The sequence below is a fragment of the Filicampus tigris genome, chromosome 15 (assembly GCF_054856515.1).
Source record: "Filicampus tigris isolate MCC_2025a chromosome 15, RoL_Ftig_1.0, whole genome shotgun sequence".
Taxonomy (NCBI): domain Eukaryota; kingdom Metazoa; phylum Chordata; class Actinopteri; order Syngnathiformes; family Syngnathidae; genus Filicampus; species Filicampus tigris.
Genome location: NC_141231.1, coordinates 19,934,384 through 19,959,525, shown reverse-complemented (window position 1 = coordinate 19,959,525; position 25,142 = coordinate 19,934,384). Strand labels below are relative to the sequence as shown.

Here is a 25,142-nt window from a genome sequence, read left to right as displayed (position 1 = left end):
CGACCAGTCTTGACTTGCAATCCTTCCGTTGTTTGTCCCTTGCGACCAATCCTTTGTTTGGCCAGTGTGTTAATTGTGCAATGTGATGACGTCATCACGAACAGCGCTGAGAAATGTTACTCAGGCTAAAAAAAAAAGTCGACGTCGATCGGCTTTCTTCGGCTCATATTCTTCCAGTTTTTCGGTGTTGTTTTCTCGTCTTTTTTTCCCCCCGTCGTGTGACGAACGTGATGCTCCCTCACTCGAGCCGACGTTGACCAAATCAAGCAACCCCCCCTCCACCACCACCACCACCAACTCCTCTCTTCCTCTCTCAATAACCCCCCACCCTCCCGACTTCCTCTTTTCCTCCACCCCGCCTGCCGGTCAGCTGACCGGCCGGTCTGCTGACTGTCAAGCGGCTTGGGGTCGTTCATCGAGTCGCGGTGGGACCGAGAGCGGTCCGCCTTTTGCCTTTCGGAGGACTCGTGGTCATCCTTCTCCGGGATCTGGGCTCTCCACACTGCCTGGTTGGTGTCGGGTAGATTTCTAGACTGGATTTGTCGGCTGGACCTTTGGCCGCTTCCAGCCGAGCTCGACGCACTTTACCCGGGGCGGGACCCCCTCCTCGCTTGCCTCCTACCACCGTCGGCGGCGGCGGCGGCCGGTCGGCCGGTCGGCCGTCCGTCCGTCCGTCCGTCCATCCATCCTTCCGGCCACCCGCGGAGCACCATGGCCCTGGCGGAGGTCGCCATGCAGGGCCTGGCCGTGTTCGGCTTGCTGCTGTTCGTGGTGCTGTGGCTCATGCACTTCATGTCCATCATTTACGTGTGAGTTGGCCCCCATAGCTTCGCTTATCTTAGCCTAGCCTAGCCTAGCCTAACCTAGCCTAGCCTAACCTAGCCTAGCCTAGCCTAGCCTAGCCTGGTTTGGCCCGGCACCGCTAACCGGCAGGGAGCTTGAGCCTGCCGGTGTGGCTGGAAGTGCTCAGCCCTTCTGCTCTAACGAAACCAAACTAGATGAACATTGGATAAAAAATGGACGTATAAAAATAAATGAATTAAGTGTCATCACTCCAATTTTATCGGGTGGGCGTACGCATGCTAGCCGTGTAGCTCCGAACGACCTTTTTTATTTATTTATTAATTTTGTTTAAATTTCTAATAACATTTGGAGCCTCCTAACTGATTTGGTAGTATTACAAAATATATAGCAAAAAGTGCAGTCCTATTAAATAGGCTGTCCGGAACCGCGTCAGTTTGAAGAGCTAAATAAATAGCGGCGTGCGGAAATGAATTAAGTTGGATGAAGGTGCAAGTCAGCCAGGGGGAGCGGCCTCCAAGCTTCAAACTAACACCAAATAGTCAGCAGGAAGCCAATTTCTCTGTTTGGACTTTGACTCGAAGCCTGCACAATAAATGTTCTGTCAAATTGCAGCAGAGCTTTTTGGATTCTAGCCAAGATTGCCGTCATACACAATGTGGATGTAAGAAAGACAAACTTGATTCCATACTGAACAAAACCAATTATTTAATAAAGCCCTTGTTTCAGGTCTGAGTGATTAACCTGCAAAAACAAAACAAAAAACTAGGAAAAATAAAGCTCCATAAAATGAGAAAGTTTCTCCCTGAAGGAATTGAATGACAGTCGGCGGATGAATGGATGGCTCGTCACGCCTTTGCCGTCACGATTCCTTCCAAACGACCTCTGACCCCGTCCGTCTGTTCGTCCATAGGCGCCTGCGTCTGCACAAGAAGAGGTCGGAGGTCAAGCAGCCGGCGGGCGTGTCCCTGCTCAAGCCACTCAAGGGCGTCGACCCCAACCTCATCTCCAACCTGGAGACCTTCTTCACCCTGGACTACCCCAAGGTAGCTGACCCCTGACCTCTGAGCTCACCCCGCGCACCTGTCTGCCGTGTAACCTTGCGCGTGTGTGTGTGTGTGCGTGCGGGTGCGTGCGCGTAGTACGAGGTGCTGATGTGTGTTCAGGACCAGGACGACCCGGCCGTCGACGTTTGTAAGAAACTGCTGGGCAAATATCCCAGCGTGGACGCTCGCCTCTTCATCGGTAACTGTTGCACCTTGCGGCTCTCACGCGGGCAGTCATTTGCACTCTCGCGCGTCGCACACACACAGTCACACTCCCACTCACACACTCTCCGTCGCCTTCCTGTCACACGGCAACACACACCTTCACACATCCCTTCGCTCTCACGCTCACTTTCTCATACATACTCACACGCTCTTGCGCTCGCACGCGCTCATTTGGGCTCACACACTTCCTCTCACACGCACACACAATCTCTCACTGTCTTTCACTTATGCGCACACTCTCCTCCTCTCTCTCTCACACACTCTTACACACTACACACACACACACCTTTCACTCTCACACTCTTTTTCTCATAAATGCATACATGCATGCACACCCACACGCGGCCCGCCTAGGCTTAGCACCAGTGCCGAAAGGTAGCGGCCAATTAGACGCGAGCGATGCCATGCATCCCACTTGACTTTGCTCATCCAATCGAGGCTGCGTTTCAGGCACGAGTGAGTGAAAAGCAAAAGCCAAAGTGCAAACGTGTCTCCGGCAGGGGGCAAGAAGGTGGGCATCAACCCCAAGATCAACAACCTGATGCCAGGCTACGAGGGCGCCAAGTACGGCCTAGTGTGGATCTGCGACAGCGGCATCCGAGGTCACTGGGCGCCATCTCCACCGACTGTCTGAGCGCCCCCATGCTAACGCTAATGCTAACAGTGAGTGTGTGTGTGTGTGTGCGCGTGCGCTGCAGTGAAAGCGGACACGCTGACTGATCTGACCAATCAGATGACTGAAAAAGTGGGCCTGGTGCACGGCCTGCCGTACGTCGCCGACCGCCAGGGCTTCGCCGCCACGCTGGAGCAGGTGAGGCGCACTAGCATGAAGCTAACGCAGCAAATGAGGCTTGATAGCACCGGGCTAACACCTGGCTAGCACCGGGCTAGCGCGGCAAATGAAGCTTGATAGCGCCGGGCTAGCGCCGGGCTAGCGCCGGGCTAGCGCCGGGCTAGCGCCGGGCTAGCGCCGGGCTAGCGCCGGGCTAGCGCGCCAGCTGAGGCGTACGCTGCCTTCCAGGAAGGTGGCGAGTCACATTTATACCACTCGGATGGTACCGGTTGCATCCTCAAAGATGGCCGATTCCCATGAATGTTTTTTTTGGTTCTCAACTCATTTTGTCCTCCAGCAAACCTTGCTTCATGATTTCATTATGATGATGATGATGATCGTTATTCATACCATATTAAAGGAATATCTTTTTTCTATTTGAGCCGACTAACTTCATGCAGTCAGTCCAAATCATGCCGTGTGAGGTGGAGTTATGTCACATCACTAAATGAACGAGATCAATAAAGAGAGACATCTTGCAAATGATGTTTTGCCAAGCGCGGCCTGCGTCTCCATGGGGCAGGCCATCGTTAAGTGACGTCAAGTTGAAGCCACTCGGACCTCCCGCGTCAAAGTGACGCTCCGGTGCACTTGTTCTGCTCGGAGGTCGGAAAAATGCCACTTTCCTGGAACACAGCACACGCAGTGTGAGGCTAACTCGCGCCAGGCTAACAGAGCAGGTGAGGCTAACTGGCATGAAGCTCACTAGAGTGCGATTTTTTTTTTTTTTCTTCTCTTAAGCATGCGGCTCACTAGTGTGAGAGCAACGCCAGGTGAGGCTAACTAGCATGAGGCTAACAGAGCAGGTGAGGCTAAAGCTAGCAAAGTCTGTGAGGCTAGTTAGCAGGAGGCTAACAGAGCAGTCTAGGCTGATGAGCACCAGGCTAAAGAAGGCGAGGCTATGGCGCATCGAGCTGACTAGTGCGGGTGGAGTCGAGCTAGCATGCGGCTAACCCAGCAGGTGAGGCTGACCGGCATGAAAGGCCGTATCTCGGTAAGCGGCGAAGGCTTGCGGGGGGAGCCGATGTTGGAATTGCCAGCTTTTCTGACAAAAGGCAGGTGGTCTCCTCTGTCATTAGCACGGAGCGGCCGGCAGGCTAACGGAAAGCAAATCTGCCGGCAGGTCTACTTTGGGACGTCGCACCCTCGCTCGTACATTTCGGCCAACGTGATGGGCATCAAGTGCGTGACGGGCATGTCGTGTCTGATGCGCAAGGACGTCCTGGACCAGGCCGGCGGCCTGGTCGCCTTCGCGCAGTACATCGCCGAAGATTACTTCATGGCCAAGGCCATCGCCGACAGGTAGCTAGTTAACCTCACACCGCTCGTGGGCGGGGCCCCGCCCGCCGGTGAAGCTGACTGATTGGTGGTCGGCAGAGGCTGGAAGTTCTCCATGGCGACGCAGGTGGCCTTGCAGAATTCGGGCTCCTACTCCATCGGCCAGTTCCAGTCGCGCTTGATCAGGTGAAGGCGGCGCCGCGGTGATGATGATGATGACGACGACGATGATGAAGAGCTGTAACTCCCTCCCTGTGCGGCAGGTGGACCAAGCTGCGCATCAACATGCTTCCCGGCACCGTGCTGGAGCCCGTCTCGGAGTGCTTCCTGGCCAGCCTCATCATCGGCTGGGCCGCGCATCACGTGTTCAGGTCAGCCGCCGCCGGCTGCCCGCTTTGAAAAATGACTCCTTGTTGGCAAGTTCTAGAACTCAAAGGGACTTTTGGATCAATTCCAATCAGGATTCCGACCTGATCACTGTACGGCTCTTATCGCATAAGATTGAGCACCCGTATATAAATGATCGTTTGAATCATCATTATTACCAAAATAATCACAATGAATATTTTGCTCATAACGGAGCAGCCCTATTTCCAACGTTAACACCGTGCGTGCGTGCGTGCGTGCGTGCGTGCAGGTGGGACATGATGGCGTTCTTCATGTGTCATTGTCTGGCGTGGTTCATCGCGGACTACGTCCAACTCACTGGCGTTCAGGTACGTACCCCGCAGCAGCCGTTTAGTCAGCCTTGATTCCGAGGAATCCTTGTTGGATTGTTCGCCAGCCTTCCAAACAATTTTGCCGGGTATATTTTTGACGGCGGTGTCAAGCACACGGCCGGCGCTGGGCGAGAGAACGCGTTCCTAGCAAATATTGTTGCTCATTTGTCCACCGGAGGGCGCACCGACGACCGCTGAAATGTCCTTGTGAAACCGCCGCTGGTTTGTCACCGTTTCCCGACAGAAAAAGATCCAGACGGACGAAAAAGACGGACTCACATTGGACATTTCTTCAAGGCGCTCACATGGCTTTTGTCAGCATGTCGAAAAAAACGATCGGGAGCACCCGGACGCTAAGCGAGCTAGCTGACGGGCAGCCAAACTGGCGCGAGACACGACAGCCGTCGTCACAATTGTGGCGTCGATCGGACTTGCGATGTTTTTCCCAGCTCATACGTGTCGTTGGTGTTTTGATGGGCAGGGCGGGCCGCCGAGCTTCTCCAAGCTGGACTTTGCGGTGGCGTGGTTCATCCGCGAGTCCATGGCGGTTCAGATCTTCCTGTCGGCGCTTTGGGATCCCACCATCAGCTGGCGGACCGGCCGGTACCGGCTCCGATGCGGCGGCACTGCCGAGGAGATCCTGGACGTCTAGCCGCCGCGCCACAGACTTTTGTGTGTATTTTCCACCACTATTTATCTTCATTTTGGTGCTAACGTTAGTCAAGAAGCGGTGGGACGACGACGGAGCCCTGCGCCGCTCCCGTTTCCTGCGCAAACACTCGACAAGGTGAGGGCTGCGCGAGACGCCGCCGCCGCCGCCAAAGCGGTCCAATCAGGAGGCGGCGCTGTCAGCCATCTTTTTCTTTCAGTTTTTCCCCCGTGGCTGAACTATTCCGACGACGAAGACGTCGTCAAACAGTGTTATGAGCGTGCATGTGACAAAATGTCTGTTTGTTGTGAGCGCCTCAGTGTTATGTCGTATCATTTCATGTCAACTAACACGCGCGTGCAAGACAGAGCGAGAGTTTTGCGCAACTGCGGGTGCGTTGGGAAATACGCACTGAGCGCACACTGCCTCACGCTCATCGTCCGTAAACGTCACGCGGCACGTTTTTCCCAATATTGTTCAGCCCTCGCTAGTTTGGACGAGAGTGCTTACTGTGACTTTTTTTTTTTAAGCCTGCATGCTAGAAATACACTAAATATTGACCCCCAAAACAACTCCTACTAAAACTAGAGATAGAGCGACATGTTTTTTTTTTTTTATTTCCAGGGTCAAGGAGGCCGATGACCGATGCTTGAAGCCGATATTCATTTTCAGCAAAAAATATTGGCGTAAACAAATTGGCAACTTTGTTGAAAGGTCTTTCGGCATATGTTTATTGAACCTGCATGTCCCTCCCACTTCCGGTCTCTTCTTCAGCTGTCCTGTCCAGGAAAACAGCCCCAAAGCACAGCTGGGGAAGGACACGCCGCGCCCAGCGTCTCAAGCCGCACAGACGGAAACAGTTCAAGCGCCAGCCGCTGATTGCTTTAGAAAAGCGGTGTTCAAACTACTGCTCCGGTTCCGGGGGGCCCATTTGCGGCCCGCCGTCCAGTTTTCAGTGGCCCGCAGCATATGGTAAAAACGACATTTGACACGGTCCACAACGGTAGTTTAAAAAAAAAAAAAAATCATAAAAATTTGAGATTGACGGCCAAGAAAGCATGTCAAGAAACCGGTGCAGCTACCACCAATAAAGTGCTTCATTCTACTGTAGCGCTTTTGTAGGGATGCAAAGATGCAAATGAATGATTTGTACAATTGTTTTCGACTAACATGATTTCGTCTCAAAATACGGCGAGTGAAGATCATTCAAGTTTAGAAGCAAAAATCCTTTTTTAGTCTGTTTAAAAATAAATATAATGAATTATAGGCCAATCATTTGAAAGTGACCCTGCACCCTTCCCTGTTTCTGTATGTGGCCCTCAAACAGAAAGTTTGAACACCCCTGGTTGCGTTCGCGAGCGCACATGCGCACACACGTGCACACACACACTCGGAGTGCTGTTTGGGCGTCACAGTGAATTTCCCAACGCACTCAACCTCACTTTTAGTATTAGCTCTTAGCATAGCATTAGCAATGCCAATTAGCATAGCCACCAGGGTTCGGCTTGATGACATCGCTCGTGGTGTCGGATGAACCCGCGAGGCTGTCGTCCAATCAGACGTTTCACGCCTCGGCTCATCGACCAATCACACTGCAGCATTTTATTCACACAAGAACACAATAAAGTTTTCTCTTTGAAAATGACCCCCGCCGCCCCTGTGTGAGTTCGTGTTTACGTGAGGTCGTCAGCCATTCCCGTTTGTCAACTATTTGGATTCTTCCCTGAAGCTAACATGCTACGCTAACATGCGTTTGAGGTTGTGCGACGACACTTGACACAGAGAAGCTGCAGACTGGAAAATAAACTCCAATGGAAATGCATTTGTTGGATTCCGTTTGGGAAAAGTGTTGATTTTTTTCGACAACGTGTGTGACGAATTATTCTTCTATTTTATGGCACTTGGCAAACAACTTGAGGTGCGTCACCGCCACCTCCTAAAATAGAGTGTTAGTGTGGACGTGCGTAACGTCTCGCCGGCTCGCGAGGATCTTTGGCAGTGGACCGGAAAAGGAGCCCGCTCGTCAGGAGGGACTTCCGGTTGCCTTCAGTGGGTGAAAGGTGGACGACAACTCAAGTGTCCTTATTTTTTCCTTCTTTTTGCTTCAGTGTTGCCGTGCTTGTTTTTTCGGACTGGTCATGCTGCCAAACAGCGGGTGAGTTCGCAAACAGCCTCTTTGATGACTGATGAAAGGGGAAATTTTTTTTTAAAAAAAATCACATCCTCAAGTGTCGAGCAACGCGTGTTTGATTGCACATGAAACGATTCAACTAAACGTTAGCACCGAGTCATTGGGTTAGCCTTGTTAGCGCTGGGTTGCTCCTCGGCTTAAAAAAAAAAAAAACTTTAATAAATGTTAAATATAATAACACATTGAAGGGTAGCTCCTCAGCTGGAGTCCGTCCCAGGTGATTGAGTGACGTCACCCTGGACTGGTCGCCAGCCGGTGTCAGGGCACACAAACAAACAACGGACTGGGGGCCAGCACATCTCGTAGGCACGTGACTCCCCCCCCCCCCCCCCCAAAATCGTTTTGTTTTGCTTTTATCAGAAAGTCCAACTCTGAAATCTTGGGGTGCTGATAGACCTGACCTTAAGTAATCAAATCAAATCCATCACCATAATTGGAGTGAATGAATTACAGTTGTTGATTACTGGATGTAACATTGTTTGCATGACCTCATGAAACCCAGCCAGTGTGCATTTTTGCGAGGACGGCGGAGCTGGACAAACAGGATTGCAGACCCCCGATGCAGACAAACAACAGATCGGTGGGCGGGCACGAACGGCGTTCGGCTTGCGTTGAACCAGCCGCGGATTTGCTGGACGAGGGAACGATGGCAACTCTTATTTATTTATTTTTTTTGCGTGGCGCAGGAAGTTGGCGGGCCGCACGCTGTTCATCACGGGCGCCAGCCGCGGCATCGGCAAGGCCATCGCCCTGAAAGCCGCCAGAGACGGCGCCAACGTGGTCATCGCCGCCAAGACGGCGCAAGCTCACCCCAAGCTGCCTGGCACCATCTACAGTGCCGCGCAGGAGGGTGCGCGAGCGCCCGCGTGCGCACGCGCTCGCCCGCTAACATGCCAAGTGTGACCTTTTGGCCCGTTTTCTTTTTTTTTTTGTGCTCCTCCAGTGGAGAACGTGGGCGGGAAAGCGTTGCCGTGCGTGGTGGACATCAGAGACGAGCAACAAGTTGAAGACGCCGTTCGGAAAGCCGTGGCCAAGTTCGGAGGTTGGCATTCTTTTCTTCTTTCCCGCCCAGCCCAGCGAGTGACACGCCCCTTGCGGTCCCCACCAGGCATCGACATCCTGGTGAACAACGCCAGCGCCATCAACCTGACGGGAACCCTGGAAACGCCCATGAAGAAGGTGGACCTCATGCTGGCCATCAACCTGAGAGGAACATACATGACGTACGAACGCTTGCGCACGTTTCCTGCACTTTGCCGCTCGTCAAATTGGGCCTCTCGGACTTTTGTTTTCACAGCCCTTCGCTAAACGCCGCGTTTCGCTTCGTTCCTTTTAGTTAGGCACAGACCGACAAATATCGGCATTGGCCTTTTTGAAAAATACAATGGCCGATAATCGTGAATATCGGCTCCAAACATGGGCCTCCTTGACTGCTAATAATCGGAATCACGGAAACGGAGGCGCCCTCGGGCTGCGCGATCAATCCAAATTCAATGACGATGGGCTACGCCACTACTACTAAAATTGGCATCGGCGGGGGGGGGGGATTGATATGCATTGATATCCAACATCATACCATTCGATGACCATATTCTTGGACATTTTCCAATCACTCATTTCCTCCATTTTGTTTGGTCCGAAAAGAACTCAAACGGTGTTTGAAAGAAATACATTTGTCGTTCTAATTTTGACGTTTTGTAACATTTTTTTGTTTTGTTTCAGCTCCAAGTTGGTCATCCCGCACCTGCTCAAGAGTTCCTCTCCACACATCCTCAACTTGTCGCCGCCGCTCAACCTCAATCCCGTCTGGTTCAAGAACCACACAGGTAAGTGCGGCAACAAAGCGCAGGGTTGCCATAGCAACCAACACACACGACTACACCAACCGCTAAAGGAGTCTGAGATGTCACGCTTGAGTTTGCCTCCATTGAATCGATTTCGGATTCATCGTTACGTCCCGAATAGCAAGTGAAGATGAAAATGTCGCCTTCAGCGTACACCATGGCCAAGTACGGCATGTCCATGTGCGTCCTGGGGATGGCCGAAGAGTTCAGAGGTCAAATCGCCGTCAACGCCCTTTGGCCGAGGACCGGTAAGCGAGGCGAGGCGAGGCGAGGCGGGCGAGCGAGCGCTCGGACGCTAACGGGAGGCGCTTTTCTGCCGGCGTAGCCATCCAGACGGCGGCCATGGACATGCTGGGCGGCGCCGACGTGGCCAAGCAGTGCCGCACCACCGACATCATGGCGGACGCCGCCTACGCCGTCCTCACGCGGCCCAAAACCTTCACGGGTCACTTCCTGGTGGACGAGGACGTTCTGAGGGAGCAGGGGCTGACGGACATGGAGCCGTACGCCGTGCAGCCAGGTGGCACGCACGCACGCGCGCACGCACACGCTAAGGCACGCCGGCCCGCCCGCCCGTCGTCTCACGCCGCTCTCTGATTGGCGCGCAGGTCACCCGCTTCTGCCCGACTTCTTCCTGGACGACGCCCCCGAGGCGCTGGCCCAGCAGATGGAGCGGCACGGTAAAAGTCTTGGGCGGCGGGCCGATGGGCGAGCAGCCCGCCGGACGCCGCCTGACCCGGCCGGCCTTTTTCTTGCCAGGGGCCGCGCCCGCCTTCAAGCCGCCGCCGCCCTCGTGGGCCGCGCCTTCTCCCGCCGACCCCATCGAAAGCACCTTCGAGGCCATCAGAGGCGTCGTCAACGAGGACCTGGTCAAGTCCACCAAGGCGCTCTACCAGTTCGACCTCTCGGGTGAGATGACCTGGGTGGGACGTGCGCAAAGGGGGCGCGTCTGCCACCTCTTGTATTGATTGATTTATTCCTTCCCGGCAGGAGAACACGCGGGTGTGTGGTTCCTGGACTTGAAGAGCGGCGCGGGCGGCGCGGGGCGGGGCCAGCCGCGCGCCAAGCCCGACGTCGTCATGACCATGGACTCGGCCGACTTTGGCAAAATGTTTGCAGGTGAGCGTTTCCATGGCGACGCCCTTTTTTCGGGATCGCGCCTACGTAAAACATACAACGTCCCCGTGGGTAAACGGTGGGCGTCTTCATCCTGCCGCTCAGTAAATGAGGCGGCGGGAACGTAGTCCCGGTAACGCGTTTCCACGGTGACAGCGCCCGTTGCCGCCGGAACACGTTTCCGTTGCAGCCGGCGTTTGTGCGCCGACCAACCCGTTTCCACGGTAACACGCTCCCGCGCGCACACAGGCAAGCTGAAGCCGACGTTGGCGTTCATGTCGGGGAAGCTTCGCATCAAAGGCGACATGACGCTCGCCATCAAGCTGGAGAAGATGATGGGCCGCATGTCCAAGCTGTGATGTCATCAGCCCGGAGGTGATGTCATCGCGTGAATAAAAGTCAACACGACGACTACTTTTGCCTTGTTTATTGAGGATGTGAACCCCGCGCCCCCGCCCCCGCGTCGGCTCGCGCAAACAAAACAAAAGTCCGCCGGCGGGAGAGGGGGAGGAGACAGGAAGGCAGGGGGAGGGGCTAGGCCCGGTCCGTCGCGTTGTCGGCGCGCGGGGGGGGCGCGTCTCGCCTCGGCGGCATCCTCTCGTTGATGCGGTCCAGGCCTCGAGCCTCCTCGAAACTCTGGATCCTGTGCGGCGGCTTGAAGTCGCCGCCGCCGCCGCCGCCGTCGTCGTCGTCGCCGCCGCCTGCCGGGAGACACGGCCGCGCCGCTCAAATTTGCCGCCCCCCGCCGGCCGGGCGATTGCAAAAGTTGCGGTGGCGGCGGCGGCGCACTTACCTCGAGCTTCCTCCGCCTCCTCCGTGGCTGCGGCGAGAAAGACAAGTCAAGAGCGCCCCCACCCAAAAATGTCCGACGTGCTGTTAGCGTGTCAGGCGGGTTCTCACCGCTGCGCAGGGTGCGGCGTCCTCCCGACAAGGCGCCGAGCGGCAGCGTCCCGGACGGCGTTAAGCCTTTCAGCTGCAGCACGCTCTCGTTCTCCTCTCTGCGCAGGCACGCACGTTGAGCCAATCGGGCGCCGGCTTGCCCGGACGCCGATCTTTGTCAACACACTGACCTGAGCACTGAGAAGACTCGGGCCATCTTCCCGATGGCGCGGATCTTGTTCCTGATGACTTCCTTGCGGACGGCGGGGGCGCCGCCTGCAACGGCAAGCGGCCGCGCTCTTAGTTTAACGGCGGCGGCGGGCGCGCGCGCTTCAGAAGTCGCCGGATCCGAGAGTCACCTTCTCCCGCGTCATCGGCGTCCGTCATGAGCTCGTCGTCCGAGCAGATGTTCAGCACGTTGACCAGCATCTCCGTCACTGCGCAAACGGGAGGGTGGGGGCGGAGTCAGCGCCGCTTGCGCTTTAATACGATCCGCCCTTAGCGGAGCGGCAAACGGGACCCGATGCGGTCTGATCAAGTGATGGAGCGATCAATACCGATCGATGTCCATTACGCGAAAAAGGCGTCCCATAACGGCGCCGTGATCCAAGGCGGCGCTGACGAGACGCCGGAAGGGAATCGGCCAACTGACCTTTCTCTCCGACGAAGGGCAGCGACCACGTGAACACGTCCATGAAGTTGGGCAGCCAGTAAGGATGCGGCGAGCAGTTGAACTGACGGATGTTCATCACGTTGTTCTCGTACTTCAACACCGCCGCTGGCGCGCGCGCGCACACACACGCGCGCTCATCAGCATCATCGCTAGGGCCCGACCGATAACGATTGCTTCCAGGCCAAATTGCTCAAATTTGTTTTTGAACCCCCACAAAAAGTGAAAGAACTGAAGGGAGTCAGAGCTAGGGCTGTGCCACCAATGAAAATTGTCAATGGTTCAATCGCAATTACGATGATGACAAAATTGTTTTGTAGCACCCCCGCAAAAAAAAAATGGTGTTTCAATTGTGATTTCAAAGATGGCCAAAATAATGGTGGGTAATCTTTTTTTTTTTTTTTTTTTTTTTCTTTTTCCATAATCGAGCAGCCCTAGTAAGAGCTCCATCTAGTGGGCAAACGGCAAAAATTCCGAGCGACTCCAACGGCATTTACGTGTGCGGGACAAATTACAACAATTTGGCCGATTGGGATGATGGTCGATTCCGGCCGCTGATCAATCGCGCCCACGTGTGTTTACCTTTGTTGTTGTACACGTCCAAGTAGTTTGGAGCGGAAAAGATGGTGATGAGAGACGGGAAGCCCGTCGTCTGACTCTTCCTGTACATGCGGTAACTGACACACACGCGCACACATTGACATACGATAAGGCGCGTGATGATTCTTTAGCGCGCTTACCCGGCATCCTGCGCCTCGTGCGCCCGTATGATGGACAGCAGGTTGTTGTTCATCAGGAAGTCGCAGACGGCGGCGTAACTGCGCACAAAAGTGGGATGAGGCTCCACCCGCCGGCTGGCTGGCGGCCGGCCCAAACGCCGGCCCGCCCGCCCGCCCAAACGCCGGCCCGCCCGCCCGCCCAAACGCCGCTTTTTGGCCTACCTGTAGAAGTAGGAGCAGCCCCTCACGCTGTTGTGGCCAAAGTGCTCCTGGTTCTTCTCGGCGCCGTAGTCCTCGCCGGGGTCGGACCACAGCAGGTCGCACATGGGCCCGAAGGCCGGCGGCTCCTTGAAGCGCTCCAGCTGCACACAAAGGCCACCGTGACGGGAGGCGGGCTCGCCCTCGCTAGCTTAGTTAGTTAGCGGCACGCCCACCTTGCGGATGTCGTCCAGACTGCTGATCTCGGGACTCAGCCCCCCGTGGACGCATAAAAACTGCTGGTTGAGCAGCGCCGCCAGGGGGAGGCAGTCGAAAGAGTCCATGCACGCCTCGTAGACGCGATCCGAGTACTTCATCTTGCCTGCGCGCGCGACCCAGGTTAGTGGAGTTCAAGCCCCCCCCCCCCCCCCCCCCCCCCCCCCCCCCCCGGCCCCAGAAAAAAATTGAAACCACATTTTCTAACAGCAATTAAACTAGGACTGGAACTGCTTTTGAAATGAGCCATTCAATTTTGTTGGAAAAAAACAAAAAAAACGCATACTCACACTCGTGTTTAAAGGTGAAGTACTCGGTGAGGTGTCGACACTCGTGGTTCCCCCTGAGCAGGAACAGCGTGTCCGGGTGGTTAATCTTCAGGGCCCACAGGAACAGGACGCACTGACAAGACGAGGCCCGCCGTCACGTGACAGCAAGTGCGTGCGTGCGTGCGTGCGTGCGCGCGCGCCAGCCAGTTAGCGCCTACCTCGATGCTGAAGTAGCCCCTGTCCACGTAGTCGCCCAGAAAGAGGTAGCGGGTGCTGCCGGGGGAGCCGCCCACCTCGAAAAGCTTCATCAGGTCGAAGAACTGACCGTGCACGTCGCCGCACACTGAGACGCACACGCGTGCACTTTTGGTTAAGGATGCGCCGACCCCACACTGACGCGGGCCTTTTGGTCACACGCGCTAGGCCCGGGCGGCGACTCCAAATTTAATTGCAATTACGATGACTACACGCCACATGACTAAATTGGCATCGTCGTAAAAAAAACCCAACATGATTGGTATGCATTTCTACCCGACGCACTGTTGTCCGACTTGAATTGATACATTTGCACCTTTTTGGAACAACTCATTTCATAATTGTCGATTCATCTTTATTTGTCTAAATATAGATTGTAGGTTGATACATTTTCTTGTTTTGTACCCAAAAATAAATGAACATTTGAATAATCGTGATTTCAATTCTGACCCAAATAACCATGATTGCTCTTTTTTCCCCCATAATGGAGCAGCCCTACTTTGCTATTGGTGAGGGCTGTGTGGCGAGAATCAACTCTTTGTTTGGTCCTGTGCAAACGGTCTCGCCACAACGTTTTGGAAGAACTCGAGCGCCTCGGTTGGCGACTCCGACAAATAACAACAATGCCGTGCGCTGCTTTCTTGTAGAGCTCAAAAACACACGAGATATTTACAACTAAAATTGTTGAAAAAAAAAAAAAAAAATAATAATAATAATAATAATTGTAACATCCAATGACTAAAAAAAAGGAGTTGGACTAGCAGGTGGTGTTGAAAGCCGGCGCCGCGCGTGTACCTGTGACGGGCGCGTCCACGTCCAGCATGCACTTCTCCTGGCGCAGGATGGCGGCGGCCTCGTCGATGATGCGCAAGGCCGCCTCCTCCTCCAGGCGGCCTTCCTTGAGCAGGTGCGCCTTCAGCAGCTCCACGTCGGGGCGCCCGTCCGCGTACAGCTCCGACACCGACAGACGCGTCCCCGGAGGGTACGGCACCGCTGCGCGCACGCACACACGCGCGTTAGCTCGTTCCCGGGAGAGCAAAATTCACATTTTGGTACCAATAGCGTTTTGCGGCGGGGGTTAGGCTTTTTGGCTGAAACCTCTCACTCGTGTGCCTGTGTGGGAGGGTGTTCCCAGATCACCTGCTAATTCACGCCCAACCCCCCACACCCCCAAAAAAGTATTACATTTCAAGGCAAATATTATGACCGTCAATGATTCATGGATTTCTTTGGGAACGTCTACTCATGAGCAACCCACTTATTTGCATTTTTTTCCAGATCACGCGCTTTTTTTTTTTTTTTTTTTTTTGTCCAAGAACCCCCACCGTTTGCATTTTCGTCCCAAAGGCGATATATAACGAGTGGCAATTCGCTCGTTTAAATTTTTTGGCCTCCGCTTTTGACAGAAACTCATTTTTGGATCCTTCTTCCACTTCAGGTTCACTGGCTGGCAGAATCTTTTTGTGTCCTATAAATCAAACTAAACTGCTCCTCTATCAAATTGAGATATTATACGGGCCTAGTTGAAGATTTGAAAGGAAGACTCTGGCAGTGACCTGAACCGGAAGGAATTGCTTCATTTGCTAAGCCAATTCCAAAGTCAAAATTAGGATGTTTTATCACGTCGAAACCTGAAGTTTATCACATTGCAAAAGAGAAATTTCTCACAACATGAAACTGAACTTTTGGTTTTCTGCTTCGTTGTTTAATTTGGTTCGTTGTTTTACCGCGCTTCCGTGACTGTCTACTAATTTGAGCGACTGTATCGATACAAGTGACTGAGGCGTGGCATGGGGCGCGCGTGACGTTATCAAAGTGCGCGTAAAATGGGCGTAGAGTCCAGCTAGCAGCTAGGCTGCGCGACCAAACCCGTGGAAGACGACGAAGAGGAAACATGCGGCGGTCACCTTTGATGGGCCTGTCCGTGGTGGACACTTTGTGCTCTTTGGCGGACATTTTGCGCTCAAATAAATCAAGACAACTCGGGAGAGCGGACGCCCGGGCTAGCCGCGGAGCTAGCCGGGGAGCTAGCTGGGGAGCTAGCCGCGCTAGCCGTGCGCCCGCGCGTAGCTTTCGCCGTACTGTGACGCCGCCGAGTTGCGGGCCGGGCCGGGCCTGAGGTCAGCTGGAGTTCCGGGGGACCCGCGGGGGTCCGGCGCCCGATGGAATCGACGACTTCCTGATGTTCGCGACGAGGAGCGCGCACGGCAAGTAGTCGAAAGGAGGAGCGGCTTGGACGCGCGTGCGCACTTGCTGCCTGAGAGCCATCGAGTCGCTCCGCGCTCGATTGCTTCGGCCTGAGCGCTCTCACCATCCCTCCGCGCCCACGGGCCCCGAGCGGCTGAAGCCAGAGGGCGGCCATCTTGCGTTGCCACGACCGCTGACACCTGGCCTACACTTTTATGACCTCTAGAAGGCATTTGACACGGTGGAACATGAGTTGATTTTTCATTCGGTGCATTTTTCTGTCAAGCTGTCCAAACTATGGTCACGCTTCCACCAGACTGAGAAATGGTACCTGCCCAAGTTTTGCCCTCAATTGTGGAATACGTCAAGGCCGTCCGGCCTCGCCATATCCATTGATTTTGTGTCCTCGACTCCTTCCCTGAATTTGAACAAATGTGAACTATTTGTACTCAGACCTCTGTTTAGAATATAGCAATTAAAGAGAAGGTTATCTATCGAGGGATTGCTAGAATGAGAAAGGAGGTCATGAGATGTGACTTTGGACTTGGATTGGACTTTGAGCCAATTATTAATCAAACTCAAGTAAAGCTTTGCCAAAATACGTTTCAAATGAATCGGACAAAACGGTTTTTGGACAACCCTGCATTTGCTCAAATTGGAGGTCTGAACTTGACCCCTTAATCCTTTCCCTCCAAAATCGAAAAAAAAAAATCCCTTGGCTTTATCCCATTTCCACAAAGAAATGCTTTTAGCTTGGTCTTTAGTATATCAACATCAATGATTTTTGCCTGGGACGGCAAGAAGACGTGGGAGATAGCCAGAGCCAAATAAATTGCGTCTCCGACGAGCGCTTCTGAAATGAAAAAGGGCCTCAAAGCTTTGAGGAACGGCGCTGAGCTGGCCTGCAGCCACTCCACTCCACTCGGGCGGGCGGACACACTCGCTCACTCACTCTCACTCACTCACTCTCCTCATCTCGTCGGTCTCACCTCAGCCTACGTCGGAGCACCCCCGAGTCGGAGCAGGCGGATGGACGCGTCCTGGCGGATGGACGCGTCCTGGCGGATGGACGCGTCCTGGCGGATGGACGCGTCCTGGCGGATGGACGCGTCCTGGCGGATGGCCTTGGCCGTCTTGCTGGCGCAAGGTAAGCGTCGCCCCGCTTGGGGAGGAGGACCGAGGCGTGGACGGAGCCGAGCCAAACCAGGGCCAGCCGGCCGTCCGTCCGTCCGTCCATCCGTCCGTCCGGTAACAAAAGTCGGGTCAAAATTCGCCGGACTTGCCAAAGCGCTCGGCTGCCTTGCCGCACTCTCTACTTTGTTGTCGTCTTGTGCTTCAAAGCCGTCCGCACGCACTACCACTTTGGCCGCTTGTGCTTTCACAGCTGCGGCAACTAAACAACACGTGGGCCAAACCACCAAGAAGGAGTGCCCGGAAGACACGCGGGCAAAGACTTGGACTTGAAGATCTCGGGCACATTCGGGAATGGCACCGACATTCCCGCTGACCCTTCCGAGTACGAGAGAAGAGAAGCGGCATCACTCGCAAGGACGCCACCCTGACGATGAAGAATCTGGCGGCGAGCGAAGCGACAGCGGACTCTACAAGGTGGCGACACTGAGGAGTTTGAGGTGCGGGCGCTTGCGGGCGTTTGCGGGCAAAGCGGCCGCTCGCTTGCCTCGGCCGGACACCTCCAGGCTCGTTGCCCAAAAGGTTGGATGATTGCGTCCTTGTCAAAGTCAAACCTTTGGCCCCCGTTTGCCGCAACGGCGCCGGGGCCCAGCGGCCAGCGGGTGAGTGCCGAGCCTCCCGTTGGCCACGCGAGTCCCACGCGAGTCCCACGCGAGTCCCGCTTTGCACACATTTCCCCTCCCCGCTCGGGAGGCCGGGTGACGCGGAAAACGAACTCGCTTTTGCGCACATGGACAGCAAGAGGAGGGGCGGGCGGAGCGCGTCCTTGCTGAATTGTCTTCCATCGGGACACGTTTGTTCCAAAAGTGATCCGCGCGATTCTACGTTCCGTCCCACTTTTGGGCTTCCCGCCTGGCGCCGGCGACAAGGAGACGGCCGGCCGGTGGCCATGCGCCCCAACTGGGCAAAGCAAGACGAGTTGGTTTGTATGGCACGAGCGAGCTCCGGCAGAACCGCAACTCAGACTTCAGACCACATTCAGTGTTGCGCCTCACGTTATTGAACACTTGGACCAGTGTGTCCATGCGCTCGCAGGAATTCCACCGAATGTCGTCAGTTTCCCGCTATTTTTGCTCAAATCCGTCCGCATTGAATTGTGGGTTATATGCTTCGGCTTCTGGGCCCCGGATGCGGAGAAAAGGGCGTAAAGGGGGCGGGGCGACAGAGCACTTGGCAAATCGGGGACGCCCTACGCACTCGGAGCCTCCGCGGGAACGCGCAAGCGCAGGGCACAACGCTGGGCCCGGGCCCAACAAACCAACGAACGCGCTGGAGTCTGGTCGCGTCACGTCACGTCACGTCACGTCACGTCGCGACTTGACCGCGTTGGGTAAACGTTCGTCTTCATTCGAAGTTGTCTCGGTGCATGTTGACGCTTCTCGGCCTGGCCTAGCTTAGCTTAGCTTATCTTATCTTATTTTAGCCTAGCCTAGCCTAGCCTAGCCTGCCTTGCTAACCGCTCAGGAAAAAACGCGTTTGCGATCGCTCGGCAGTGGAACTCGTGTGAAAATGTGCGCAAGAAGGACAGCGGGCCACGACGAGGAGCTTGGTGGAGCGAAAGACGACGAGGAGCGACAACGTCCGCTGCTTCGCGCAGCCGCAGGTTTGCTCACTTTCTTCCTCTCACGCGTTTGCTAACTGCACAGTAGCACAACAACATTTCTGTCTTTGTTTGTAAGCCAAACCGTGCAAGGCAGCTTTATTTCTAGGACGGGCCCTGTGGCCAAGAGGGCGAGCATCTTCCTGGGGGGTTGAGGGGGCAGCATCCACTGTCGCAATTGCCGAAACTGTTTCAACACTCGTGTCGCCACAAGTTGGGGGGGCGGGGCGGGGCGGGGCGGGTGAAATGTGGGTGAGGGTGAGCGGCATGCAATTTGCACTTAGATGAGCGGTCCTCGAAACGCACCTGGCTCTCCAAGTGCCAACAGCATAATACAGTCACGTGGCAGGCTCAAGTGTTCATCCCACAGCGTCCATTTCATTCCCGTCGCGGATGATCACATTAAGACCAGGCTTGAACAATAAAAGCACAACTTCAGTCATTCAATGACCGCCGTATGGCAATGTTGAGTACAAAGTGAACGTCGCTCATATTTTCAAAGCATCCAGTCAGGCCGCTCGCCGTGACAAAATGTCGCCGGCGCCGTACAGTCTTTCCCCACAAAGCTGCGTGGGCGAGGCCCGTTTGGCGGGCGCGTGCCATGAGATGGGCAAATTGAGCCAGCCAGCGAGGCCCTTAGCTTGCCGTCACCTTTCTTTTGGGCCCTGCTTACGTTTCTTAACAATATGGGAAATGTGAGCTGCTGCTAACGCGTCCACATTTTCCGATATTTTTTTTGTCATCTTGCCATATGAGACACTTTGTTTGAAAAGAAAAAAGAAAAAAGTGCAGTGTCGTTTTTCCAACATGGTCCGTCCCGATATCAGCAAAATCCACCAAGGTGACGAGTCTTTTGTCTTTGTGTGTCCTGCAGAGGGCTCTGACAAATATCCCGGCGCGGGCCCCCAGGAGGCGCCGTCGCTTCCCGTTGGAGGGGAAGGGGGGGCGCGCGTCAAACAAGAGGAGGAGGACGACAGCCAAGGGCCTCCTGACATTAAGGAGGAAGGGCAGGAGGAGGATGTCACCAAGTCGCCGTGCACTGGTCTCCCTCTCAAGAGTGAGGATGAAGGTGAAGGTGAGGCCAGCGGAGGGGCGGAGCCTCCCAGCAGCAGCAGCAGCAGCAGCAAGCCAAGGCAGCGAGCGACAACGGAAGGTGACGGCCCACCACCCGCGGACGGACTCCTGGCGCCGCTGTCAGACGGTGACGACGCAACGCGGCGCTCTCCTCGCAGCCGTGGCCGCGCCGAGGAGTCCGAAGGTCGCGCCGCAGGTCGCGCCGGCAGCAAACGCTGGCAATGTTCCCAGTGTGGGAAAACGTACGCCTATAAGGGCAGTTTGAAACAACACACGAGAACGCACAGCGGGGAGAAACCTTTTGCGTGCGCCGTTTGCGCCAAAAGGTTTGCCAAGACGAGAATCCTCAAACTCCACGCGAGAACGCACAGCGGAGAGAAACCGTTCGCATGCTCGGTTTGCGGTCAAAGCTTCTCTCAGAAGGGAAGCTTAAGCAGCCACGCCAGAAGGCACAGCGGAGAGAAACCTTTTGCCTGCTCCTTTTGCGGCAAAAGCTTCTCTCACAAGAGGAGCTTAACAATACACACGCGAACGCACACCGGAGAGAAACCGTTTGCCTGTTCGCTTTGTGCCAAAAGGTTCCCCGAGAAGGGGAGCCTAAAACGACACTCGCGAACGCACACCCGAGAGAGATCTTTCGCCTGCTCGGATTGCGGTCAAAGGTTCTCGCAGAGGGAAGACTTGAAACAACACGCGAGGACGCACGTTGTGGAGAAACTTTATCACTGCGCCGTTTGTGGGAACACTTTCTTCAATAAGGGAAATTTGACAACGCACGCCAGAATACACGCCGGGGAGAGAGACCTTTTGCCTGACGGGAGCGTCGGCAAACATTGACTGGGCCAGATATGTCTGTTCAAATGCAACAAATTGCCCGGGCTTGAGGCTTATTTGCCCACAGGCGACCTGGATCAGATTTTTTTTTTTTTTTTTTTTTTTTTTTTATGACAGTCCGAACGGCTCAATTCCGGTTTTTTTCAAATCCGACCCGGCTCACTTTCGTATGCGGTCCTACATTGGGTACGTCTCAGATGTTTTTGCCACGCGAGCGTGGTCTGAAGAGCCAGGTGGCATCAGGGGCGGAGCCAGAATGTGGCTAATGGGTGGGCCTGGAAAAATCAGGGTGGCCCTAAATGTTTCTCTCACTGAGCACAATCATACTGTTCCGATGCATCGTATATTCAAAAATGACAAACTGAATATGGAGTTCAGATCTTCAACAACCACAATTATGCCTAAATATTCCATAAAATTGAATTCAATAAAACAAACACAACGGTGGTCGACTGGTTAGCACGTCCGCCTCACAATTCAGAGGTCGTCGGTTCGATCCCGGCCCTGCCGTGCGCAGCCCCTCCTGAGAAAAATGAATACATTGATGCAAATATTCACCAAATATACATCGTAGCCATGAAAAAGACCAACATGATTTAGGAAAGGAAAAACGGGATCGTTTTTGACAAATACAAGATACGATACATCAAATACGTCAAGATAAAATACATAAAAGAGCCGACTGGCCGGCCTGCCTGCCTGCCTGCTTGCAAATCGTACACGACTCCATCTTGTGGACGCATTTGGTATTGCGCCCTCTGCTGACGCCATTGGCAAGACGTTCAAGAAAGTTTGCCCCAAACCGAGGAAGAAAAATAAAAAACAAAATTGCTCCAAAACCGAATTGGACAACAGAGTTTGAAAAAAAAAAAAGTCGTATTGTACTTAAAATTTGAATGCAACTGAATTGTATTTCGTCTTGCTTGTGCTGTATTCAAGGGAAATTGAAGCCGCTGAATAAATGATGGGCCTTTCCTTTAGTGTTTGTTTTGTTCAGTTATTTGTTTCGTGTGTGTGTTTTCTTTTGTCTACTTTAAGTTTGAATATTGATCTTTTCCATCTTGTGTTCCGCAACTCGCCGTAGTCCTGTATCGCTTTTGTCGCTTCGAGTTTGTCCGGGCGGGCTTGCCGTACATCTTCCACTGCAGTTGTTACGCGCACGTCTTTTTTCTTCTTCTTAACCGCAGGCGCTTGACCGATCCTTGGAGAATATTGTCGAATTAGTGTTTCGCCAATGTAGCAAAGGCTCCGCGCCGGTCGCCCGTCACTATTTGACCGAGCTAAGACGCCATCGTTGGCTCTTGGTGTCCGCTTAACGTCGTCTGGGTGCACGTCGGCGCTTCTCGGCTTAGCTTACTTTAGCTTAGCTTAGCCTAGCTTGGTTTAGCAGCTTAGCCGCTAACAAAGAGACGCGTTGGCGATCGCCCAGCAGTGATCAAGTGTTGTAGTTGCCGTGTGCGAGAAATGTGCGCAAGAAGGACAGCGGAGTACGAGGAGCAACTTCGGGAAGCAAGAACCGACAGCGAGAAGCCAGCATGCAGCAGAGGTTTGCTCACTTTTTTTTTTTTTTTTTAAACAGGCTTCTCTTTCTATCTCAGACCTTATCCACATGTCAAGAAGTTCCAGTTGCTTATTTCCCACCACGGGGGCAGCCTGAAGTTTACCACGCGACAAAACCCCTGAAAAGCTACTTGAACTTGAAATGAGGGTTGCGCGTGTCACTCCCGCGTAGCCCTGGCTGCAGATTCAGAGCGCGGTTCGGGGCGTGCCTCAACGTTTGACTCCGCCCACACGGAGTCCCCATTCTGCCAAGTTGTTGTTGTTGTTGTATGTCGCTTTGAAGCAACACATTCAAATTCATCTTAAAGCGGAAGTCAACCCAAGCCTGTTTTTTTCAAGAATATCTTCCCAGCAGGCCCACGAGTTGAAACACGGCATTCTGCTTCATTTTGCCTTTGCCGAATCTAAGCTCAGCACCCTCGTTTTGAGCCATCTCGGGTCGCTGTGAGCAGTTACGATGTCATTTTCAGTGGACGGCAAGTGACAAAATGGCCGCCCCCAGAGACGGCGAAAAAGGAGGGCATTAACTCTTCTTCCACAAAGGCAATATTGATCAGTTTCAACTAGTGGGCCTGCTGGGAACAGATTCGTGAAAACAATATGTTTGCGTTGACTTCCGCTTTAAAGAGACAATCTATTGGCCAGGCCTACTTTCCATATCCACAAAAATTGCACAACATCAAAGTCACTGCGTGAGCACCGACTTGAGCGAAACATGCGTTTTGTCTCTGTGGGTCCTACAGACGGCGGTGGCGCGGGCCACCAAGAGGCGCCGTCGCTTCTCGTTGGAGGGCAAGGGAGGGCACGCGTCAAAGAAGAGGAAGAGGAGGAGGAGGAGGAGGGCAACCCGGGGCTGCCTGACATTAAGGAGGAAGAGCAGGAGGAGGCCGTCACCAAGTCGCCGTGCACTGGTCTCCCTCTCAAGAGTGAGGATGGAGGTGAAGGTGAAGGTGAAGGTGAAGGTGAGGCTAGCGGAGGGGCGGAGCCTCCCGCCGGCAGCAGCGAGCCAAGTCCGCACGCGACAGCAGTCGGTGACGGAGCATCACCGGCGGACGGACTCTTGTCGCCGCCGTCAGACAGCGAGGACGCAAGGCGGCGCTCTCCTCGCGCCCGCGACCGTGACAACGAAGGTCACGCCGCAGGTCGCGCGGACGACAAGCGCTGGGAATGTTCCGAGTGCGGCAAAACGTACGCTTCCAAGAGCAGTTTGAAACAGCACACGCGAATGCACACTGGAGAGAAACCTTTTGCATGCTCGCTTTGCGCCAAACGCTTCTCTCAGAAGGGGGGCTTAACGATACACACGCGAACGCACACGGGCGAGAAACCTTTCGCCTGCCCGGTGTGCGCTAAGAGATTTTCCGAGAAGGGAAGCTTAAAGCTGCACGCGAGGACGCACGCCGCGGCCACAACTTTCGTCTGCTCGGTTTGTGGTCAAAGGTTGTCCGGCAAGGAAGATTTAAAAGTGCACACGAGGACGCACGCTAATTGGAAACCTTATTTGTGCACCGTTTGCGGCAAAAGTTTCACGGCAAACAAATATTTGAGGGAGCACTCGACGACTCACACCGGCGAGAAACCTTACGCGTGCACACTTTGCGGCAAAGGCTTCTTCAATAAGGGAAACTTGACGACGCACACAAGAATGCACGCCAGGGAGAGACCTTTCGCCTGCTCGGATTGCGCTCAGAGATTCTCTCAAGAGGAAGATTTGCGACAGCACGCGAGGACACACGCCGGCGAGAAGGCGTATGCGTGCGGCGTTTGCGGCAACCGTTTCCTCAACAAGGGCCACTTGACCACACACACCAGAATCCACGCCGGGGAGAGACCCTTTGCCTGCTCGGATTGCGGCCAAAGCTTCACGCGAAGAGACCATCTGGCGAGCCACGCCAGGACGCACGCGCGCTAGGGAAGGTGTGGCGCAAAGCGAGGCTCAAACTCTCATGTTTGCTCCGTGTCGCTTTGGGGTCTTTTTTTGTCGTTGTCGTTTTTTGCCTTTGTGTTCTCGGTCTTTCTGCGTCCGTCCGGTCATGATTATTGTGCGTGCGTTCCACGCCCTGGTGTGAGCCAATCAGGTCCCTCCTACCCCGCGTGTCTCGTCCGGGTGTGTTTGTATTTAAGTTGCCAGTTTTGTCAGGGCCGCGCCAATGTACTTGAATGTCTAAATTCGTTCGAAAAGGCAATAAAGCGTGGCTTTCTTCCACTAAATTTACAACAATGGGTATGAGATTTTGACATGAGTACCAGAAGATTTAACAGGTCTGTATGACTTTTTTCCATCGTATCTTAAAAAAACAAACAATGTATTTTTCAATATTACCATGAATAAAATCACACAGTTCCTGCCAAAATAAATGAACACAAGGACAGTCCCAAAATCAACGAACAACAGTTTGAGGGCACTGCACTCATGACAAAAGCTACAATTCTCATGAATGTCTTTCTTAAATCTCTTTTGTTTATGTACGTTTTGGTTGGATAGAATATACGGAGGGAATTGGACTTCATTTGCCGTTTGTCGCGTCATCGCAAGCGCCCGCCCTCCCGCGCGTCTTTGACGTCACGTCGTGACGCATCACCCACATGAAAATTCAAATATAAAACGTCGCCGGAATGAAAAATGCCGGGTAGCGCAAGTTGAGACATCCTCTTGACGTGGGAAAAATGTGATGCCCTTGATACTTTTCATCATTCATTTCATTTGTTACAATTTTGACATTCACCAA

The 25,142-nt window shown here is 54.1% G+C and overlaps 5 protein-coding genes across 6 annotated transcripts; 4 read left to right on the top strand and 1 right to left on the bottom strand.

The window, feature by feature from the left end:
• The first annotated feature begins 194 nt into the window (after nucleotides 1-194).
• ugcg (UDP-glucose ceramide glucosyltransferase) lies at nucleotides 195-7,195 on the top strand. Of its 2 annotated transcripts, none has more exons than XM_086054411.1 (11): nucleotides 195-809; nucleotides 1,715-1,847; nucleotides 1,944-2,046; nucleotides 2,573-2,674; nucleotides 2,771-2,883; nucleotides 4,028-4,206; nucleotides 4,282-4,368; nucleotides 4,446-4,553; nucleotides 4,820-4,898; nucleotides 5,383-5,573; nucleotides 6,325-7,195. In XM_086054411.1, exons 1-10 carry the CDS (start codon nucleotides 712-714, stop codon nucleotides 5,551-5,553), a joined length of 1,173 nt encoding a protein of 390 aa, XP_085910537.1. In that variant the 5' UTR covers nucleotides 195-711; the 3' UTR covers nucleotides 5,554-5,573; nucleotides 6,325-7,195. The 2 variants fall into 2 exon arrangements, 1 of the variants encoding a protein (XP_085910537.1); XR_015089924.1 differs by lacking the exon at nucleotides 6,325-7,195 and adding an exon at nucleotides 5,771-5,918 and having other exon boundaries at nucleotides 201-809; nucleotides 5,383-5,688.
• A 145-nt stretch (nucleotides 7,196-7,340) lies between these two features.
• hsdl2 (hydroxysteroid dehydrogenase like 2) lies at nucleotides 7,341-11,115 on the top strand. The gene is made up of 11 exons (XM_086054403.1): nucleotides 7,341-7,705; nucleotides 8,428-8,591; nucleotides 8,685-8,783; nucleotides 8,850-8,964; nucleotides 9,464-9,567; nucleotides 9,735-9,833; nucleotides 9,911-10,105; nucleotides 10,194-10,265; nucleotides 10,345-10,494; nucleotides 10,576-10,704; nucleotides 10,951-11,115. The coding sequence occupies exons 1-11, from the start codon at nucleotides 7,689-7,691 to the stop codon at nucleotides 11,058-11,060; spliced, it is 1,254 nt and encodes a 417-aa protein (XP_085910529.1). The 5' UTR covers nucleotides 7,341-7,688; the 3' UTR covers nucleotides 11,061-11,115.
• LOC147135980 (protein phosphatase 3 catalytic subunit alpha-like) lies at nucleotides 11,114-16,238 on the bottom strand. Its single transcript, XM_086054396.1, has 14 exons — nucleotides 15,875-16,238; nucleotides 14,763-14,960; nucleotides 13,931-14,055; nucleotides 13,734-13,845; nucleotides 13,404-13,549; nucleotides 13,192-13,331; nucleotides 12,991-13,068; nucleotides 12,833-12,927; nucleotides 12,233-12,358; nucleotides 11,940-12,017; nucleotides 11,772-11,856; nucleotides 11,602-11,699; nucleotides 11,495-11,521; nucleotides 11,114-11,402 (listed from the first exon to the last, which is right to left on the bottom strand). Exons 1-14 carry the CDS (start codon nucleotides 15,921-15,923, stop codon nucleotides 11,236-11,238), a joined length of 1,524 nt encoding a protein of 507 aa, XP_085910522.1. The 5' UTR covers nucleotides 15,924-16,238; the 3' UTR covers nucleotides 11,114-11,235.
• Nucleotides 16,239-17,182: 944 nt separating this feature from the next.
• LOC147135979 (uncharacterized) lies at nucleotides 17,183-21,838 on the top strand. The gene is made up of 2 exons (XM_086054416.1): nucleotides 17,183-18,948; nucleotides 19,820-21,838. Exons 1-2 carry the CDS (start codon nucleotides 18,855-18,857, stop codon nucleotides 20,854-20,856), a joined length of 1,131 nt encoding a protein of 376 aa, XP_085910542.1. The 5' UTR covers nucleotides 17,183-18,854; the 3' UTR covers nucleotides 20,857-21,838.
• Nucleotides 21,839-21,948: 110 nt separating this feature from the next.
• On the top strand, nucleotides 21,949-25,063 carry LOC147135978 (uncharacterized). The gene is made up of 2 exons (XM_086054406.1): nucleotides 21,949-22,399; nucleotides 23,157-25,063. The coding sequence occupies exons 1-2, from the start codon at nucleotides 22,318-22,320 to the stop codon at nucleotides 24,323-24,325; spliced, it is 1,251 nt and encodes a 416-aa protein (XP_085910532.1). The 5' UTR covers nucleotides 21,949-22,317; the 3' UTR covers nucleotides 24,326-25,063.
• Nucleotides 25,064-25,142: the final 79 nt, after the last annotated feature.

Coding starts and splice junctions, on each gene's coding strand:
- ugcg (XM_086054411.1), top strand. CDS start 712: ATGGCCCTGGCGGAGGTCGCCATGCAGGGCCTGGCCGTGTTCGGCTTG. Junction 4,207..4,281: donor GCCAAGGCCATCGCCGACAG/GTAGCTAGTTAA, acceptor GGTGGTCGGCAG/AGGCTGGAAGTTCTCCATGG. Junction 4,899..5,382: donor TCCAACTCACTGGCGTTCAG/GTACGTACCCCG, acceptor TTTGATGGGCAG/GGCGGGCCGCCGAGCTTCTC.
- hsdl2 (XM_086054403.1), top strand. Junction 8,784..8,849: donor AGCCGTGGCCAAGTTCGGAG/GTTGGCATTCTT, acceptor GGTCCCCACCAG/GCATCGACATCCTGGTGAAC. Junction 10,705..10,950: donor CTTTGGCAAAATGTTTGCAG/GTGAGCGTTTCC, acceptor GCGCGCACACAG/GCAAGCTGAAGCCGACGTTG.
- LOC147135980 (XM_086054396.1), bottom strand. CDS start 15,923: ATGTCCGCCAAAGAGCACAAAGTGTCCACCACGGACAGGCCCATCAAA. Junction 13,846..13,930: donor GGGGCTACTTCAGCATCGAG/GTAGGCGCTAAC, acceptor TCGTCTTGTCAG/TGCGTCCTGTTCCTGTGGGC. Junction 13,069..13,191: donor GGCTGCTCCTACTTCTACAG/GTAGGCCAAAAA, acceptor TTTTGTGCGCAG/TTACGCCGCCGTCTGCGACT.
- LOC147135979 (XM_086054416.1), top strand. CDS start 18,855: ATGTGCGCAAGAAGGACAGCGGGCCACGACGAGGAGCTTGGTGGAGCG. Junction 18,949..19,819: donor GCTGCTTCGCGCAGCCGCAG/GTTTGCTCACTT, acceptor TGTGTCCTGCAG/AGGGCTCTGACAAATATCCC.
- LOC147135978 (XM_086054406.1), top strand. CDS start 22,318: ATGTGCGCAAGAAGGACAGCGGAGTACGAGGAGCAACTTCGGGAAGCA. Junction 22,400..23,156: donor GAAGCCAGCATGCAGCAGAG/GTTTGCTCACTT, acceptor TGGGTCCTACAG/ACGGCGGTGGCGCGGGCCAC.